We start from the raw sequence: 18,373 nt of genomic DNA, 5'->3' as shown, positions 1-18,373 counted from the left end.
ACCCAACCCGCTACAAGCTCAATCCCCCAGATCTCCAGTTTAGACTATCCACCCAGGCAAGGCTCCCAAGCAGAACACCTGAGATGCTTTAAATCAAAAATGGGTTGACTAAAGGAAAATCAGGTAATTCTCACAGCCCAGCAGTGACAAGGCAGCTTGCCAGCTTTATCTCTTTCGTTTTTAAAAAATTGAAGTGGTCTATGGCTACACTGTACTAACCACTGTACAACTAGAAGTAAATCCACAAAGTAGAATGCCTGTATTATTCCTTTGACATTAAGATTTTAGTCCTTAGGAGGTAATTTCCCCCTAAATGTGTAGTTGATACGTCTTTAGTAGCAGAACTGGTGACTGAGCTGTCTGCTAGTGAAGTATTTGTTTTTTCTAGCCCTTCAAGGTACTGTTTTTTTATCCTCCTACCTAGATTGAGGATACAAGATCCTTCATATTTTGACTGCAGCTTTTCTTCTTTGTGCCTGCCAAGGGCAGTTTCATGAAGTACGGGACTCCCCTCCTGCAGCATTAGCTCGCTGCTGGTGACAGACTGGGATTATTTTTTGCACAAATGGTTTTGGCTTTCCCTAGAATGGTGTAGCCATCCCAACATATGCTCTTATCCGTGCCTCCTTTCCAGTACTGACGTTCTGTGGGACTGCTGTCCCGGGCAGCTGGGCAGTGCTGGCTAACAGAGCTGCAGAGAGCAAGCAGAATGAGCCCCTTTAGCCCCGTAACTGGGCTTTGTGTTCCTGGTCATGGATCTGTACCTACGTGCACGGCTTTCCCTCTTAAGATGCTGGCAACTGAGCAGCTGGAAAAAATGAACGCTGCTACACCCCTCCCCTGCCCCCCCCCCCCCGAATTTAAAATATTTTTTAAAAAAGCTGGCAGAGCGTCTGTGCGGAGTTTCACGGCACAGAGTCGGGCAGGCTCTGGTACGCTCAGCGCAGCCTTCGGCATCCCCAAACGCCACGTCCCGACCGTGACACCGCTGCAGCCCGCGCCGCCGGGGCACGGAGCAGAGGAGAAACGAGACCCGCGGATTCCATATAGTAATTGAACTGAAACTATTTCGATTAATTAATTTTATTAATTGTACTCGCTGCCGGGCGCCCCCCGCGAGGGGCCCTGCTGCGCGCAAGGCATGCCGGGATTTGTGGTCCCGGCCGTGCCGCGGGGTCTTCTCAGGGTGGGGACGCGCGCTCGCTGCCTGGCGTTGTTTGACCCTTCCGGCGCCCCGTCCTCCCCCCTTCCCCCGCCCGTTGCCTCGACGCCGCTCGCCGCAGCACATTCCTGCGCGGGCTCCGCGGCGGGGAGGGGGGTGTTCTTCTTCCGGGTCTGCCCGTGCTGGAGCCTGAACAGAAAAGTGAGATCTTTGGCTCGTCCCGGGCTTCTCTCCCACAAAAACAACCCGTTTTCCGGGCTCGGACCCGCGTCTCTGTTTAGCAATGCTGCTCCGCTCGGCGGATAGGCGGAGACCGCCGCGGACGGAGGCGGCGCCGGTCAGGCATGGGGTTGGGCGGCCCTAGAAAAGCCGGGTGAAGAGTGAGGCCGGGGGCTTCGGAGCCGCGCTCCCCGCCCTGAGATGCCAACCCGGCAGTCGGCGGCGCAGCTGCGAACGCTGTGCGTGGGGCCGCGGGGGCTCGGGAAGAGGGCGAGCATGGGGAGCGGGGGAGAGGGGCTGCGGCCTTGGGGGCTCTCCCTCACCGCAGGGCGGGGGTTGAGAGTTGAGCCTTCCCCACGGAGCCGGGGTGGGCTGGAGAAGGGGGGGAATGGCGGGCGGTGGGGGTTCGAGTACTGGTGCCGCTGAGTCCCGCTGTCGCGCAGGTCTGCCCCCCGTGTCCCGCCGCAGGATGGAGTTCGAGCTCCTGGAGAACGACGTGCTGGAGTCGCTGGAGGACCTGGGGTACGTGTCCGGGGGTGGGGGTGCGGGGCGCTCCCGGTGTGGGCCGGGAGCAGAGGGCGGCCCGGCAGGGGACACAGCGCCGCTGTCCGCCCCGCACAGGCGGAGCCGCTGTCGCTCCTGAGGACCACAGCGCACGGCAGCGCTTGGAATGGTCCCTTTTTGTCAGAGCTGCCCCCAGAGCGGGGCTGGTGATGATGCCCCGAGCCAGACGGGCAGGTTTTTAGCTGCACGGCCTTGGCGAGCGTTGCACTTCTCTGATCTCTTTGATTCTTGGGTGCCATCTCGTCGGTTGCTGCTCTGTTCTGCCTAGCGGTCCTAGCTGAGGATGGGAAGGGATAAAGAGACCTTTAAAGATAAGTCAGACAAGAAGAAAACCTTCAGGCTTCATATTTAGTGGGGGGAAAAATAGTAAAAAGAATCGCAAATTAGGGAGTGTTTGTTCTCTTTACATTTTTTAAAGTGTAATAGGAAAAGCACAGGAAACTTTCGCTGTTTAGACCTGTTACTTTGTCAGAGTAACAGGTAAAGGTTCCATAATTATGAAAGGGAGAGCATGGAGAACACGTCCTGCTGTAAGCTCCCATAGCTGTAAACTATTGAGAGTTCGGAGGACAGGCAGCTATAATTTCTGCTGGTTCTATGCAAACAGCTGTATTTACTCACATTGGCCCCATTCCCATAAATCACTTTATGGCTAGAGTCATTATGCTCCAACAAAGATTATATTTCCAGGCTAAGTTAGTGATGATAGTTGCAAAGCTTGACAAATAGGCTTCTGTTTTGGCAGGTATTTCTCCGACTGAAATGTGAAAAGGCCACTCTGCCACAATGAAAATACTGTGATTGGCTTCTTTTTTCTGTCATTTGTTTAAAAGGGTACTAGTGGATTTGTGCTCCTGATTTGTGCAATTAGAGACAGAAAGTGTTGTTGATTTTTGACATAAAGAAATGAAGCAAACAGTGAAAGTAGATGAACAAATAAGTCACATGAAGCAAAATTGACAACAGTGGTTGAAAAGAAAATTTGGAGGATGAAAGACATGAGACCTCAGCAGTATTGGTAACAACTGGGAAAACTTCTGCATGTGTCTAAAGGACTTCTGTTTCTTGGTGTCTGAAAAGACTGGGGTGTTTGAGGTTTTGGCAAAAGCTTCACGGTCTTCATGGTTCAACTTACTTTTTCTCACCAGATACTGAAGCCATTTCTAATATATTGCTTGTTGGTTTTTTTTTTTTTTTAATAGCATTGCATGTTAAAGAGCTGTTTCTTTTTGTAATTGTGCTTAAGGTGTTCAGATGGTGGCCTCTTGTCTTGTAAATCAGTTTGCTGAACTGTTGAGAAAGCAAACAGACGGGATAGTACAGTGTTACCAAAAGAATGTGTAGCTCTAGAACATGTGCCATTGGCAGAAACAGAAGGAAAAAGCTGCTTGCAAGGAATCTGCAAGTTGGATTATTGGCCAGATCGATGTGTAGGTGAAGTCATAGTTATCAGAAATAACGCATTCAAGATGTTACCTCTGTTAAAGAAAAAATCTAGAAAAGGTGCCTCTAGAAAATGTGACCAGGGCCTTAAATCTTGATCCTCCCAAAGCAAAAGGCTTGCCACTGCTTCCTTTCTACTTTAATCTATAACTGGATGCTTCTATTCTGAGTCCCAGATGTTCCCAGACCAACATGTGTATGTCTGAAACGTCTGTGGGATGGGACTTAAACTTGCTCTAATTAGCCTCTTGAAGTGTCCAGCCTACTGTGGTCATTGAGTAGGGTTGTAATGCCTGAGATTACAGCTTCCCACCAGCTGCCAGTAGATTAACTCTGTCACAAATCAAGCTGCTCTGTGAGGTAAAAGTTATTTTTGAGTGTGGCTTCTTCATTTTACTTGGCTGAAGTAACAGGCCACTACAGTAAAGGCCAAATCCTTTGTATGTGATACTAAGCACAGGAGCAGAGTGAAGAGAATTACATTTCAATTTGAGATTTTTTTTTTTTTTTATTCCTGATGTTTGCCAAGAGTTTGCCTGAACTCATTGGATTGTTGTGATGTAGTGGGTGACTTTACCTGGAAGTTTCCAAGAGATTTCAGTTGGTTATATGCACTCTTGGATGTTCTCTTTTGGGGACAGTATACCAAAATATTGTACATTTTTTTTCTAAAATACTCGGGTGAACTCTAACTTGTGTTTGTACCTGGTTAATAAGGCAGCCTTCTCCCTACTCTTCAGTCTCCCCCCTGAGAGATGTCCTGAAAACTGTTTTCTAAGATCTGATTGTAAACTCATGCTTTCTTACACTAGGTCTGATATTTGGCTTATTTTGCTTATGCAAAGAACTAATTCCATTGATTTTTCTTGTGCTTATTTAGGGAGGTTGGGTTTTCAGGAGAGGATATTGTCATGCAGATCCCTTTTGTAATATTTCTATCAAAGGCTTTGTTTTGTATGGCAACCCTTTTATATGTGATAGGAAATGACAGAAAAGATGCACTTGTTCAGCAGTAATTATTCAACTGTAAAGCAGTATGTAGAGCTCAGGAAGGATTCTCTGAGACTGCAGTTGCCCTGGATAGATCTGTTGTCAGTAACATCTTCAAGAGATGGAGGCAGAGAAGTTGCCACTGTACATGGTAAGATTCTGGAGGAGGAAACCTTTGATGGTGATATTTTGTGACACAGTCTCTTGGATGGTAAATTAATGTGCACAGAAATGCTGAGTTTACTCAGATGTTTTCAGTGTGCTTCTTGCTACAGTTCAGTCCCGGAATCACCGCTCCTGGAGATCAGCACTGCAGACGTGTTGTGGTTGTAGCTCTCAATATGTTTAGAGGATAAAATAAATCTTTCAAAGGACATTAGTCACAGCAAATATGAATATTAATTTTGTTTTACTTTGCAGTTACAAAGGCCCGTTGTTAGACGACGGAGCGCTGGCTCAGGCAGTCTCTCATGGAGCCAGCTCCCCTGAATTCACCAAACTCTGTGCTTGGTTGGTGTCTGAGTTACGGCTCTTCTGTAAACTAGAGGAAAACGTGCAGGCAACCAACAGTAAGTAGTCATAACTCCAGCACAAACATGCACTTAAAGGGTGTTCTTGCATGCCACAGAGATTAGGGCTGACGATATCTGTTGTACCAGGGAGTGTTGTCTGCACACTGCCAGATTTTGGGTATTTTCCACCTCAAGCTTGCCTAATGAACAGCCAGTATAGGTTGAAATAATAGTGGCGATCAAACTGTCTTTCTTCTGAAATTAGCTTTTTCTTTCAATTTTTCAGCCATATTGTTTTTTAACGTTCTTGGGTGGATTTAGGGAAACATTAATGCTAGTGGGGTTTTTATTAGATCGTGAGAATATTTTATTTAAATGCTTCCTTTTGTAATTTTGATGTCAGTAGTACTACTATTCAGGGTAACATTCTTCTGACTACGGTAACCATATTTTCTTTTTAGTGTTGGTTACCTTAACTCTGTGCTTTCTATGAATTTTTCCCTCTTCATGAAACGCTCTGAGAAGGAGCCTGAAAATGATTGTTTGTTTTTCATTTTGGTGGAGGAAGCAAACCTTAGCTTTCAAAAAAAAAGTTGGTTTTGGTCAGCTAGTCGTGACATTCTACAGATTAAATTGTTAAATTGGTATAATAACCCATATTGCTGAATATCTAATATATTAACTCATAATGTCTTTATGAGCTGAGCTTTGTATTTACTCAGTGGCCAAAGGTTGTTGCCTTTTACCTCAGCATCTGTTGCTTCCTTTCTCTCTGTTTTTGACATGTTCATTCTTTCTTCCTTGAGTGTATTTCACATTCTTTCTCTGTAGCAATACAGTATCTCACCCCTTCTAGTAGTATAAGGTTCCTATTCTATGCTTTGTGTAAAAATACAATCCAGAAGTTTTCAAACACCAATTTCAAGTTCTTTAAACACAGTGATAGAAACATGTTAGCTGGAGTACCTTCAAGTCCTACCTTCATTTTGTATGTCTTGAGTTTGGGAATAACAGACATTTGGGGATGAAGTCTCTTTCCAAAAGATAAAAAATAGTTACTTCTCATCACTGTTTCTTTTTACCTAAAAAATTCTGATTAGTTTCAGTAATTTTTGACAGAAATATCAGTCAAAGGTTTTGTTTACATGACTTAATTATTTTTAAAGGATATTGATATGAAATAAAATCAGTTGACAAATGTGGGCTTACAGGGAGAAGAAATAGAAAAAAAAAAAAGAGCATTCATAAGCCATGTTTATTATTCATGACTTTGTCATAACTATCTGAGACATTTGTAATGGGAAGAGATAATCGATATTTAAAATACACCTGTAAAATTTGTGATGTTTTTAATGTCCCCCTTCATTGTAGAAGTTGCCAGTGCCTGTCTGTTGTAGCTTGGAAAAGCTGTCAGTGAAACAAAATTTTACATTAGTGAAGCATATCATGGTTCCAAATAGGTTATGCTGTGTCTTGGAGGAACCCAAGAAATGCACTTGGCCTCCATTAAAAACAGGTCTTAGTATTAAATAGCAACTCAAGCAAAAGATTTATTTTTTTAAATAACTAATTCATTCTAATCATAGCCCCATATATATTAGCAGTGAATGAATGATTATTCTTTTCTTTCTAAGGTCCAAATGAAGCAGAAGAATTTCAGCTTGAAATGAGTGGGTTGCTGTCTGAAATGAACTGTCCGTATGCGTCATTAACATCAGGAGATGTGACAAAACGCCTTCATAATCAAAAGAACTGTCTCTTGCTGCTTAGTAAGTTAAAAGGGTGCTTGCAAGCAAATCTGGTTTTCTGCAAGATTCATAGTATTGTTTCTTCCACTTAATGAGATACTGGTTTGTCTAGCACAATGTACCACAGTGTAGTTACCTAAAAATATGCATTATTTTTTCTGTAATTTACAGTGTCAGAGTATGACACTTCTGGGTTTACCAGTCAATGTGTAGCCAGTATATGACGGAAGATATTATGAGTATTAACCTTTTTTGCATTCACGAGCAAAAAGCCTGTCCTATTACTTCTGAAAAGGCACAACAAAAAGGGGATTATTTGAAGAATTCTGCCAGAATTTAGCTACTGAACTCCACTTAGCATGGTTGTAAAAATGACCACTAACATCAGATGCATCATAGTTTTGGAGCCCCCTCCCAGTGTGATGACTTGCAAGGTGCCACAAAACTTGCATTTTCCTACACTGACAACAGTTGGAATTGTTATGAAAGAGAGAATGTTTTATCCCAACTTCCAGTTCTTTTGATCATCATCCTTAGCAAATAGCTGTTGCCTTCTGCTGACTGAAAGGAAATTAATGTTAGCAATGGTGATGTCTTTTCTGCCCATCAAATCTCTACAGCTAAATTGGTTTTATTTCTGCCTATGAAATGTTAGAGGAGAAGAAATAGTACTTGAATTTGTAAAAGGTGTGGGATATTGACTCACATTAAAATAAAGAAATACAAGTCTCAGAGTTAGAAATTGCAGTACTAGTTTTAATCTGATCTCAAATTAAATGTGAGTTAATGTTTTATTTGCTTCCTCAGTTGCTGCTGATTCTTTAACTTTTCAAAAAGAAATTTAGTTCTGCCTTCATCTGAGATACAAAAGTTAATTACAGAGTAGGTTCCTGTATTTCAACAGTAGATGAGAAGACTTAATCTGAATATTTTTTGTAGTATGTTCAAAAATGTTGGATGAAGTGTGGTAGCTGTTGCATTTAAAATAATTTGTAGCTCAACCAATCTCCTGTTCAGCTTATTTTCTCTCAGCCAAGCCATTCAATAAATTTGGCTTGTCTGTGACACACAGTTTATCCCAGAGGTCCTTTGGGATGTACGTTTTGGTAATACAAGGCCGTGTTCAGGAGCTGAACTTTGGTATCCTATCTGGCAGGATTACTGTGTTTACTGTCAAATGTGAAATTGCAATAGTGCCAAACTCCTTTTTTGTGCACCACGATAGTTGCATAGCTTTCTTAAGCTGCATCAAGTGAACTTATTAGGTATCCTGTTGTGAGCCATAAAACTAGGTTTTTTTGGGAGAAACAGGATAAACCTCTGTAATGAAATGCCAGGGTATTTTACACTTCAATGAAATGCAGCACAGTTTATGTCACTTGGAAGATGTAGCAGTATTGCTGAGAGAGGAATGCACCAAATAAACCTAAGTAGTTAGGATTGATTGCCCTGAGTGTGCAGCATCACTAGAATACAATGTTAGGTAGTGGCATCTGCAAAAACAAAAAGTACAAGAGTTTCAGGCTGGTTCAGAAGAGGTCTGCAAAAAAGAATCACTATCTGAAGAACATTTGTCTTAGTGACAGACTTAAAAATTTTTGTCATTATCAGAGGAGGTTGAAGGTAGCTTAAATGGGATCTCTAAGTTTTTGAAACAAAATTATTCTGGTAGTTTCTTTTCCAGTAGGCCTGAAAAGAGTGTAAATAATTGGAAGTTCAGTGTAAGAAAACCCTGTATAAAGTATTGCTGAAAGAACTGAGAGAGGATGCTTCACTGCTTTACATATTCTAAGAACTTTTTTATTTATAAGGTGTTCTGTATCTTTAGCAGAAGACATTTTAGAGATCTAGAAGAAATTCTAGAGATCATTAAAATGCTGTGTTTTATTAATCTTTTTATCTGCCCAATTTTATGAATAATAAGCTTCTTTTGTACAGCCATGGGTCTACTTCTCTGCTCACAAGTGTGTCTGCAGTATCAATTTTTCTTATTTTTAGAAATGTTTATGTACATTATTGCTATGGTCACTCAGTATGACTAATGAGAAGAGTATTGCTAAACCTGTGCATTTTTTAAAAGTCAAACCTTAAAGTTGTGACACCTGCCAACAAAGGCTCTTTGTATCATTATAAATTTGTATCACTGTAAATGACACCTGATGCTGAAATTCTGGGCATATACTGTGTTCAGAAATTGTGATTTTGATTTTTCTCTGTTTGATAAAGGACTTACAATGTAGTGGTAGGCTCTTACAGTTCTGATATTGAAGAGAACTTCAGCCATTCTAGCTTCTATTTCATCAGTTACAGCCTTCCTTTCCGAAGTTATTGTAAACATGAATTCTCAATAGTACTTCTAAGTGGGATTATTTTTCCACTCTGCATTTTGCATGGGAAAGTAGAGGAGATTCACCCAACATTTCACTTCTCTTTACTCGTTTCCTTGCTTTTTTCCTAGAGCCTCAAGAAGTGCTTGCTTGACTACCCTTAATGCACATCCCAGTCCCTCATCCTGCTTGTTTCCATGTTCCTAGTTTCCTGTCTTTGCTGGGTGAAGCATGAAGGAAAAGAGCTGTGCTCTGTTGAACTCTGGGATTAATACCTGCTGGAATCATGGGGATTTTTTCCAGGCTTTAATTGGTTGTACTAAACCTGTCCTCTGTTTGTTGTGTTCTGTGGATACAAAATTTCTATCCCTCACTCTATCTAAAACAGTCCATTTGCACAGCTGTTGTTTGTAAGCACTTGAGTTTTCACTGGCTCTAAAATAACTTTACTCTGCTGGATCTGATGGTCAAATCTAATTTTTCTTATCCCAGCATACCTCATCTCAGAACTGGAAGCTGCCAGAATGCTGTGTGTGAATGCCCCTCCTAAAAAAGCCCAGGAAGGAGGTGGCAGTGAAGTCTTTCAGGAGCTGAAAGGCATATGTATTGCTTTAGGCATGTCCAAGCCTCCCGCCAACATAACGATGTTCCAGTTCTTCAGTGGAATTGAAAAAAAAGTAAGATCCAAAGGAAGAAAAGTTGGAATACTTATGATGTTACTGTTTTGATGGAAAATAGTTCTGCTACCTGGGCGACATTTGTCTCTTGTGAAACTCCAGTGTTTGAATTGTGAAGGAGAGTTAATGTGTTTTACTGCATATGCAAAGAGAATTTTGAAAATGATTTTAAAGGCTTTTTCCATGCCAAGGCATGAGGTCAGGGAGTACTGCTATCATTGCCTTCCAGGGTGACTGCTCTAGGTTTTAATGCCATCACTTGCTGCAGGAGACATAGAAAATGCTGAGCTTAGGCCTCAGGAAGAATGTTAAAGAGAAATGTTTTTCAAGAAATACACCTAAACAAATTTGTATGGGATGATGTTTTTATTTTTTTAGTGTTTTAAAAATGTTTCAGTTAAAAGGTGGTGTAACTAAAGTAGAACTTAACACCTTTTCCCTAAGACTTCATCAATTTGTGTGATTCCATTTATTTGTATTCCTTACATGTGTGTGTTCTCTGGGCTGTTGTGATTTTTTTAAAATAAGTTGTGCCCAAACTCCTAAAATGCAAGTTAGATTTAAAATTTCATATTAAAGATTTTTCTCCTTTTGATTGTAAAGAGGGATCCTTCTTTGGGTCATGTTATATTTCACATGGTCTTAATATAAGCTTTTTGATACAAATGTGGGGTTTTTTCTGAATTAAAGAGATGATGTGTAGAATAATCCCTCTGGCTTCAAGAGGAGCTGCACCTCATGGTATCTTTGTTTTAACTGTTGATCTAGTCTGTAGTTCCTTCTCTTAATTTCTAAGTAATTATAGCTGAGACTACCAGAAATCTAAAAACAGTTGCCTTCCAAAAGAAGTGTGCATGGTTCTCTGTTCCAGAGAAAATTACGTGATATTGGAGGTTGCTCTGTCATACCTCTGACTATCCAACAGTCCTCTCCTTTAACTTCAATCTTGAAAAGCTAATTTTGTTAGCCAAAGCTTATAATTTTGTGTCTCCTAACAGCTGAAGGAGACTCTAGCAAAGGTTCCACCTAATCATGTTGGAAAACCTTTACTGAAGAAGCAACTGGGACCAGCTCACTGGGTGAGTAGTTGCAGGTATTAGAGCCCGTTTGCCTTTTTCAAGTATATAAAGTATTGATCTTGATTCTGTGTGTTGCAAAATGATTCTTCTTTCTGAGGACAAGATGATAATTTCTTGCAGTATAATGTATATGTTGGTGCAATAAATGTGCAGCAACTGATAAGATCTTAGACTCATGAATCTCTGGGTCCAGGTGCAGGTTAAACTTTTCTGAAATAAAAGATCTACAGTGGTGGTGCTGACCAGCATGCTTGTGCAGTAGCTTAAACCTTCCTCTCCTGGCCTTTGCCAGCACTCTGTGTGATCTAGCCCAGCTGAGATGGTGTCATGTCTGCTCCTGGGGCTTTTTTTTTAGCTAAACTATGGGTCTTTTCATAATGCCCTCCTCTTTCTCTCATTTGGAGTAGTCTGCTTCCTTCCCAGCCTCTCCAAGAGGCAGTGAGTATGCAGGTAGGAGCTGGGAGAGATGTTGTACACCCAGGCTGCAGAGCCGGGATCTTCTCCAGCTGGGATTTGTCTCCTGCTGTTCTAGGAGGATGGTGCCTGGGTTAATCACTGCTGCTGCACCAAGCACAAAGCTATGGCTGCTGCTGCAAGACTTCAGGTCTCTCTTGCTTAAGGCTGAAGCACATCTTCTCCCAGTAGTCTGCTTCCTTCAGTGTTTGTACTGTTGAGACTAAAGTGGGCCCCACTGCCCCCCCTCCAGCCAGGCCTCTGTCGATACATAAATTATTTCCCTAATGGTGCATATCTCTCCTGCTGCTCTAACTAAACCACTTTCTGCTACCAGGTGTGTTTCTCATGGTGACTTTTTCCTTTAGGGCACTTTGTTGTTTTTCCTGTATGCAGATTGTACTTTAATCAAGATCCTCTTACAGTACTGTACTTACTTTTAGTCCTTTATCTTTGCTCTTTGTCCTTAAGCTTACTACTTTTTAAGAAGGCAAGGATGTCCTGTCCTGTTTCCTAGGACTTACATATGCCCTTGCTTCAGCTTGTTGCCTGTAGTATATTGTCACCTTTGCTTCTCTGTCCTGGTGGATGTTGAGAAAGCAGTGTGTGCAGTTTTTGTGCTGTTAGAAATGGTAGAAGGCTGAACATGAGCCTTGGAAGCTTCAGGAAGATAACATCTGCAGGCACAGCTTGGCTGTGAGTCCATTTGACAAGGTAGATAATTGCAATCTTAAGCTCTGCATAGTATCTCTGTGTGTCATACTCTCTTCCATCCACATAGTTTATTAAGTAGAAATGTTCTATTTATGATCTATAAATAATGCTTGCAAATTTTTGTTTCAGGAAAAAATTGAAGCAATTAATCAAGCCATAGTCAACGAATACGAAGTCCGAAGAAAACTGTTAGTCAAACGTTTGGATGTTACTGTGCAATCCTTTGGCTGGTCAGATAGAGCTAAGGTACAAATAACTTGCTGTGAAGTAGTGGTTAATGGTAACCCTTTATAATAAGTATCTCTGCAAAATTGCATCATTGTTTTGTCCTTCATGAGTCAGAAATAATCACAGGAGTTGTCTGGTTTTGTTTTGAGTATCTGAAGAAGTTTATGACAGTGTAAGAGGATTAAAAATATTTTACTTAAAACTGATTTGTTGGGTTTTAAATCAGTTTGTAAAATGAGAAGACAGACCATGTGTAACTACACACCAAAGCCACTAGAAAAAATAGAGATTACTGATCCAACCGTGTTCAGAGTACCATAATGTGAACCATTAGGTGCTGTGTCTCGTGTGATGGTAGAAAAACATCTTCCTGTTGACCATCCGGTATCTTTGTGCTGTCCACAGCAGTCAGATTTCCTTAACTCAAAGTGTGTCTGCAAGCACAGCTTCCCAGATGCACATGAGAAAAGCTGCTAAGGCACTACTTGTTCTTACCTCATAGACAGGGTAGTACTTTATGTGCTTCTTTTGTCTTTGAACCGTGCAAGTGGCTGTGGCATGAGATCTGTTCTCCTTTGAGTATGTGATGCATAATCTGCTTTTAGAAATAATTACATGGTTTCCCTATTTCCTATGTCTCAGAAGGAAATGACAAGATTTAAAAAGTAAATGTAATTTAGTTTCTAGGACTAAACTGGATCTGCTAACATGGTGTTTAAGAATGCTGCTGACAGTGTTTGAGTTATTAGTGCTAAACTGTGGCACATAGAATCAAGTGGGTTTTTTAAATAAATGTTTTTTTCAAAAAGCAACTGTACTTTAATAATAAACTGTGACCTGTCCCATTTTCTGTTTCATCATCTGAGTAGGACTTCTACTGGTATACTCTCTCTTAAACCTTGTATTCTTCAGGCTTTTTAGTAGATGACTGAAGAACTAGCTGACTGTTTAAATATTTTAATAGTAAATAAAAATGAGCAAAAATGTGAATTATGTTTAAAAAGCAGGGATTTCTAATTGTGTTACAGCTTTGCCATCTTTATCCATGTGTTTTTGGTTTTTTTCCTAGGAATTCTCAGATATTTTTGAACTTGACTAGCTACACAAAATATTTTCACAAAACCCACAAGTTGTGTATATGCATTTATATCTATTAAAATGCAATTTTTTTTTAGAAGCATAACAGTACAAAATTGGAGAACATTGCTGTAGTATTCCAGTTTGTTTTGACAGTAACTTTTAGCTAGATGGTAATTTTATTTTTTATTTGAAAAGTATCAGAATACAGTAGTATGACTAAATAGCCATTTCTCCAGGTAGTGGAAATGCCAGGGGAAAAAAAACCCTTGCAGTCTATTAATAGGGATTTTTTCAAGTTAAAATGTCAAGTTTCACCTATAACAGTATCATAGCACCAAAACATTGTGTTCAGAGCTCAGTCAGACTTACCAGGGAAAAGCACACTAGTACTCTGGTGAATACATTTGCTTCTCCTACCTTTAGCCAGTGTCATATTCCAGTTTTCTGCCTTTAGATGGAAAATAAGATTTTAGGATTTTAAAATGTGCTCCTAAGTTTTTGTGCTGTTAAGATATGTTGGAGAACCTGGTTTGCCTATCCTCACTGCCTTCATCTGCATTCAGATAGCAATCTGGTTTATCCCAACTGCATCACACACTATACTCTGTTGATAACTGAAGGGAGACGTAAGTTGTGTGGTAACTCCTGTCTGGTAGCACAGATTCCTCATGTGTCTCAGCTGGAAAATTTTGGAGGTGTTCAAAAAAGCCAGAATGGTTAGTAGAGGAAGAGACATTGCATGCAAGGCAAAGTTGAGTGTAGGATCTCATTTCTAGTTCTGCCAGTCGCTCTTGGTGCCTTGTCTTTGTGAAGAAGCTGACTAGAATGAAGAGTGAAGAGTTAACAGGACCTTTTTCTGCTGAGAAGTGTTGGAGATGGGGTGATGCTGGCCTGACTGGAATGGGTGCGGGTCAGGGTGAAAGCACAGAAGGAGACCTGAAGCCTAAACAAAAATGTGTTTAGCTTTCAGTGTCTTCTGGACACTAGCAGAAATTCACATAACTATATGACACACTTCTATTATGTGTTTGACTGCCTGGAAGTAATACAGTCTGCATGTATATACATTGTTAAAATTGTCAGCTCATTGGTGTCTTGGCAGTTCAGTCAGAATTGTGTTTCCTATTTACTTAAGAAATGAATGTGACAAATGCTAGTTTTGTTGAAGTAATCCTTAGTTATAAAGTACTTCTCACTGATTTTATATTAACTTTTTGTTCTATTTGCAGTAGTGGCTTGTTATTCATTGCTGATTTGATTCTTCTGTTGAGGTGTCCCATTGCTTTAACTGACTGGGTTTTATTTTTCTTTACTCCAACAGAGTCAAACAGAAAAACTGGCTAAAGTCTACCAGCCAAAGCGTGCCCTCTTATCTACTAAGTGCACTATATCAATTGCAAACCTCTTGGCGGCTCGGCAAGATCTGTCAAAGATTATGAGAACAAGCAGCGGGTCCATCCGAGAGAAGACTGCATGTGCCATTAATAAGGTACCTTTGATGACTAATGGCTTTTGTTCTTTTAGGAATATTTAAGTAACTTGAATGTAGTAACAAATCCTACTTTTTTTCAGGATTCTAAGTGGAATTTGGAAATACAGGATAAGAAACTTGGTGTTTATACATTCCAGATAATGCATTAGTGCATTATGGATAGTGCAAGTTCAGCTATTGAGGTTCACAGTGTCTCTTCTTTGGGGCAGTAAAAAATTGCTGAAGTACCTTGGATTACTTTCAGTGGGAGTAGGCCTGCTCTGTCTTACCATAATTACTGTAGTCATTACACTACTGCTACCTAATTCTGTCACCATGTCTAAAATAACACCTACATAGTAACTGTATTTCTGGTCTATGTAAATAGAATGTACTAAGATCACAAGGCAAGGATCCCACAAATGAGGTTTCCCTGGGTACACAAATAGATTATAGTCAAGTGTATGGTTCCAATAACAACACAGTAGAAACATGACTTACACTAAACAATTTGCCTTGTTTCAAAAATTGATTTCACAAGAGTAATAGGCTCACAGAAGTAAACGTGCTGAATTTGCAGCTCAGTAGCTATGTACAGCAGCATACTTGGTGCTTTAAAACTGTGGGGATAGGTGCATGCTTTTCTACCTTCTGGGTGCCAACTGCACCTCAGGTAAAGCTCTAATTGATTTAGGAGAGAATAGTGGTGTGCTGATTTGACCACAGCCCATCCACCCCAGATAATTTCTGCACCTTTTTAGTGTTGTTGGAGTGTAAGAAATTAAGTGGTAAGACCGGTTGATTATATCATCGGAATGTATGTATGTTTTAGTAGGAATGCAGTATTGCTCTGCTGCTGATGCATAATCTGTTACCTTATCTCCATTATCAATATTAAATGTTTTCCAAGGCAGTAGCATGAAATAGCAAAGTAGCCTACTTCCGTTGAAGTTCCTTTGTTATATTGTTTTAAAGCAGTACAAATGTCCTGTCCTATTTTGTCTTGCTAAATTTTTAACATCACACCATCCTTAGACAGCTGAAGACTTCTAGAGTCTTGCTCCACTCTGATCAGTGCTGTCTCACACCTGTCTGTTGTTAAGTTTCTGTGTATCCTTACTGAAAAATAGAATTTTTTTCCGTTTGTTTATCAAGTCAATGTCTTCTACAGCAATTCAGAGCACTAGTTAGGAGAGAGACTGTGTTGCACTGTACTTGTGCTTATTTGAGTTTAGCACTCTGGACTGATAAAGAGTTAAGTGAAAGACTGTGTTGGTGCTGCCCATGCTGGTGTGCCTGCTGTTTGAACAAAAAGCACAGGTCTCCTGACTTACCTTGTTAGCAGTGCTTCAAGTACTAGATAATCCCTGTTTAATTTTTGTTAACTGGACACAGAGGTCTGTCACATTCAAACAGACAAAATTTGCCTCTGGATGTAAAAAACCTTGGAGTGGGTTCTGTCTGTGGTGTGTCTCAGTAAATGTGATTTCTCTGTGAGGTGTCACAACTCCTATGGCAGTTTTCCCTTTCCCTTTGCAGGTGCTAATGGGCAGAGTGCCTGACAGAGGAGGAAGGCCCAATGAAATCGAACCTCCACCTCCTGAGATGCCACCATGGCAGAAAAGACCAGAGGGTGGCTCACAACAAGGTGGTGGCAGAGGAGGAAGAGGTGGCTACGACTCTTCCTATGGAGGGCGGGGAGGTTATGACCATGGGGGTCATGACCGAGGAGGAAGAGGAGGCTATGACTCATCATATGGAGGGCGAGGAGGTCATGAACAAGGAAGCCATGATAGAGGGGGACGAGGAGGACGTGGTAGTTATGATCATGGCGGCAGAGGAGGAGGAGGAGGAAGAGGAAACAAGCTTCAAGGAGGCTGGACAGATGGCGGAAGTGGTGGCTACCAGGATGGCAGCTACAGGGAGAGCAACTACAGAGATGCAGGTTTTCAAACAGGTGGTTACCATGGTGGTGGTGGTGGCTACCAGGGAGGTGGCTATGGTGGCTACCAGTCATCATCTTATTCTGTAAGTGGCTACCAGGGGGGTGGTGGCGGTAGCTACCAGCAAGACAACAGATACCAAGATGGTGGGTCCCACAGTGACCGAGGGGGTGGACGTGGAGGAGGGAGGGGTGGCCGTGGTGGTCGTGGTGGCCGTGGAGGTCAAGGAGGTGGCTGGGGGGGCAGAGGTGGACAGAACTTTAATCAAGGAGGACAGTTTGAGCAGCACTTCCAGCATGGAGGTTATCAGTATAATCAGTCTGGCTTTGGACAAGGAAGACATTTCACCAGCTGAGGCTGCTAAAAATTTACACTTCAGCAGAGCTCACATAATAAAACCTGGTTTCAGAGGCCTGACTTAAATGCTGCTTTGAATTAGTACAGGTTTGTACACAGCAGGTAGAATCTCTTCGGGTGGGATGTTTTGCATTGAGCAAAGTACAACTTTGTGTAGACCTCTCCTCCCCATGCACCTCCAACCTGTCTGAATGAAAGGTATTGTCACTACACCCTGCACCCTAAACATCAACTAATAGCCATGCTTTTTTGATGTCGGACTGGTTCCCTCTGCTCAAAACATTTCTGTTTTGAATGTGCCTGCTGTGTTTGCCTTCTGTTTGATTTGGATAAATACCAAGACCTGTCAAATTTGTCTGTTATAATACACAGTAGAACTTCTGCATTCCTCCCCCCCATAACCATTGTTGAGTTACACGTTCTAAACCAGTTCAGAGTGTTGCTTTTTGGCTTGCTGACCTCTTGTTTCAGTCTCCATGACGTTACAGCACGTGCGTGCGCACAGGGAGCTCCTCTGACAAATGGGATTTGTGTTATCTGAGCTCTGCTGTGGATGCCATGTTCAGTAGCCTTATCTCCTGCTAAACAACGTTTTCCCACCTGCTCAACTCTGAAGACTGACTGCCGCCAAAATCTGCAAAGATCATTTCAAACTAAGCTAAATTGTGAACTGATAGTGTGTGTAGGCCTGTAGTTAGGTGTAGCAATTCAAACTGACCTGCATCCATCCAAAACAAGTTGCTCCTCCTCCAAACCTAATTTTTACTTGAAATCAGCTAGAAAAAATGACAAACTGAAGTTTATTTTATTTGCAAGTTAATACCACTGGCTCAGCAAATCTAGGGCAATTTGTTTTGGGGGTTGTCTTTTTAAAGAAATGCACTACGGCCTGGGAATACTAGTTCCTGCCTGGAGGAAGCCCTTTTATTATTGCTGCAGAAAACAAAACCTGGCTGAGTTTGGTGTTCTAATGTTTGGGTTTTTTTTCTTTACTGAAAGCCGCATAATGCTTCTTGCTGGGTTTTTTGTGTACATAAACATTGTCAAAAAGCTGTGAAAGAAAATGGCTGAAGGTGTGCTGTTGTATAAAAGGTGAGCAATAAAAGTATCTGTATGTTCTGTTCGCTTTTGTTTCTTTTTCTTGACAGTAAAAAGCAGTTGCTAAAGTAGCTGGGAATCCATGGGGATTTCTGTCTGCTTCATCTTTTTAATATTTTAATCTATTTTATATTTTGTAATTGCCCCAGGTGTACCATGTATTCTGCCCTTTGAGGAGCTGTCAGAACAGGAGGAGGTGGGAAGAACTGACCTTCAGTTGCTCTGAGTTTTGTTCTGTTCCTCCCTCTGACCTGATGCAGCAGCTCGTAGTACTCTCTTCCTGTGTAAAGTGATTCTTAGGCTGTGTG

At 41.5% G+C, this 18,373-nt stretch overlaps 1 protein-coding gene across 2 annotated transcripts; it reads left to right on the top strand.

Annotated features, from left to right (window-relative positions):
* Nucleotides 1-1,344: 1,344 nt before the first annotated feature.
* FAM98A (family with sequence similarity 98 member A) lies at nt 1,345-18,090 on the top strand. Of its 2 annotated transcripts, none has more exons than XM_039569528.1 (9): nt 1,345-1,363; nt 1,825-1,903; nt 4,799-4,947; nt 6,525-6,659; nt 9,458-9,642; nt 10,641-10,721; nt 12,018-12,134; nt 14,518-14,685; nt 16,207-18,090. In XM_039569528.1, exons 2-9 carry the CDS (start codon nt 1,851-1,853, stop codon nt 16,963-16,965), a joined length of 1,647 nt encoding a protein of 548 aa, XP_039425462.1. In that variant the 5' UTR covers nt 1,345-1,363; nt 1,825-1,850; the 3' UTR covers nt 16,966-18,090. The 2 variants fall into 2 exon arrangements, with proteins under 2 accessions (XP_039425462.1, XP_039425461.1); XM_039569527.1 differs by lacking the exon at nt 1,345-1,363 and adding an exon at nt 1,513-1,620.
* The last annotated feature ends 283 nt before the right edge of the window (nt 18,091-18,373 follow it).

Source organism: Corvus cornix, chromosome 3 (genome assembly GCF_000738735.6).
Source record: "Corvus cornix cornix isolate S_Up_H32 chromosome 3, ASM73873v5, whole genome shotgun sequence".
Classification (NCBI taxonomy): domain Eukaryota; kingdom Metazoa; phylum Chordata; class Aves; order Passeriformes; family Corvidae; genus Corvus; species Corvus cornix.
This window is presented reverse-complemented; position numbering and strand designations above follow the sequence as displayed.

What these genes read in the sequence shown, in the direction of transcription:
- FAM98A (XM_039569528.1), top strand. Translation starts at nt 1,851, where the DNA reads ATGGAGTTCGAGCTCCTGGAGAACGACGTGCTGGAGTCGCTGGAGGAC. An exon ending in GAGTCGCTGGAGGACCTGGG is followed by an intron (nt 1,904 to 4,798) that starts GTACGTGTCCGG and finishes TTTACTTTGCAG; the next exon opens with TTACAAAGGCCCGTTGTTAG. An exon ending in GCTGGTCAGATAGAGCTAAG is followed by an intron (nt 12,135 to 14,517) that starts GTACAAATAACT and finishes TTACTCCAACAG; the next exon opens with AGTCAAACAGAAAAACTGGC.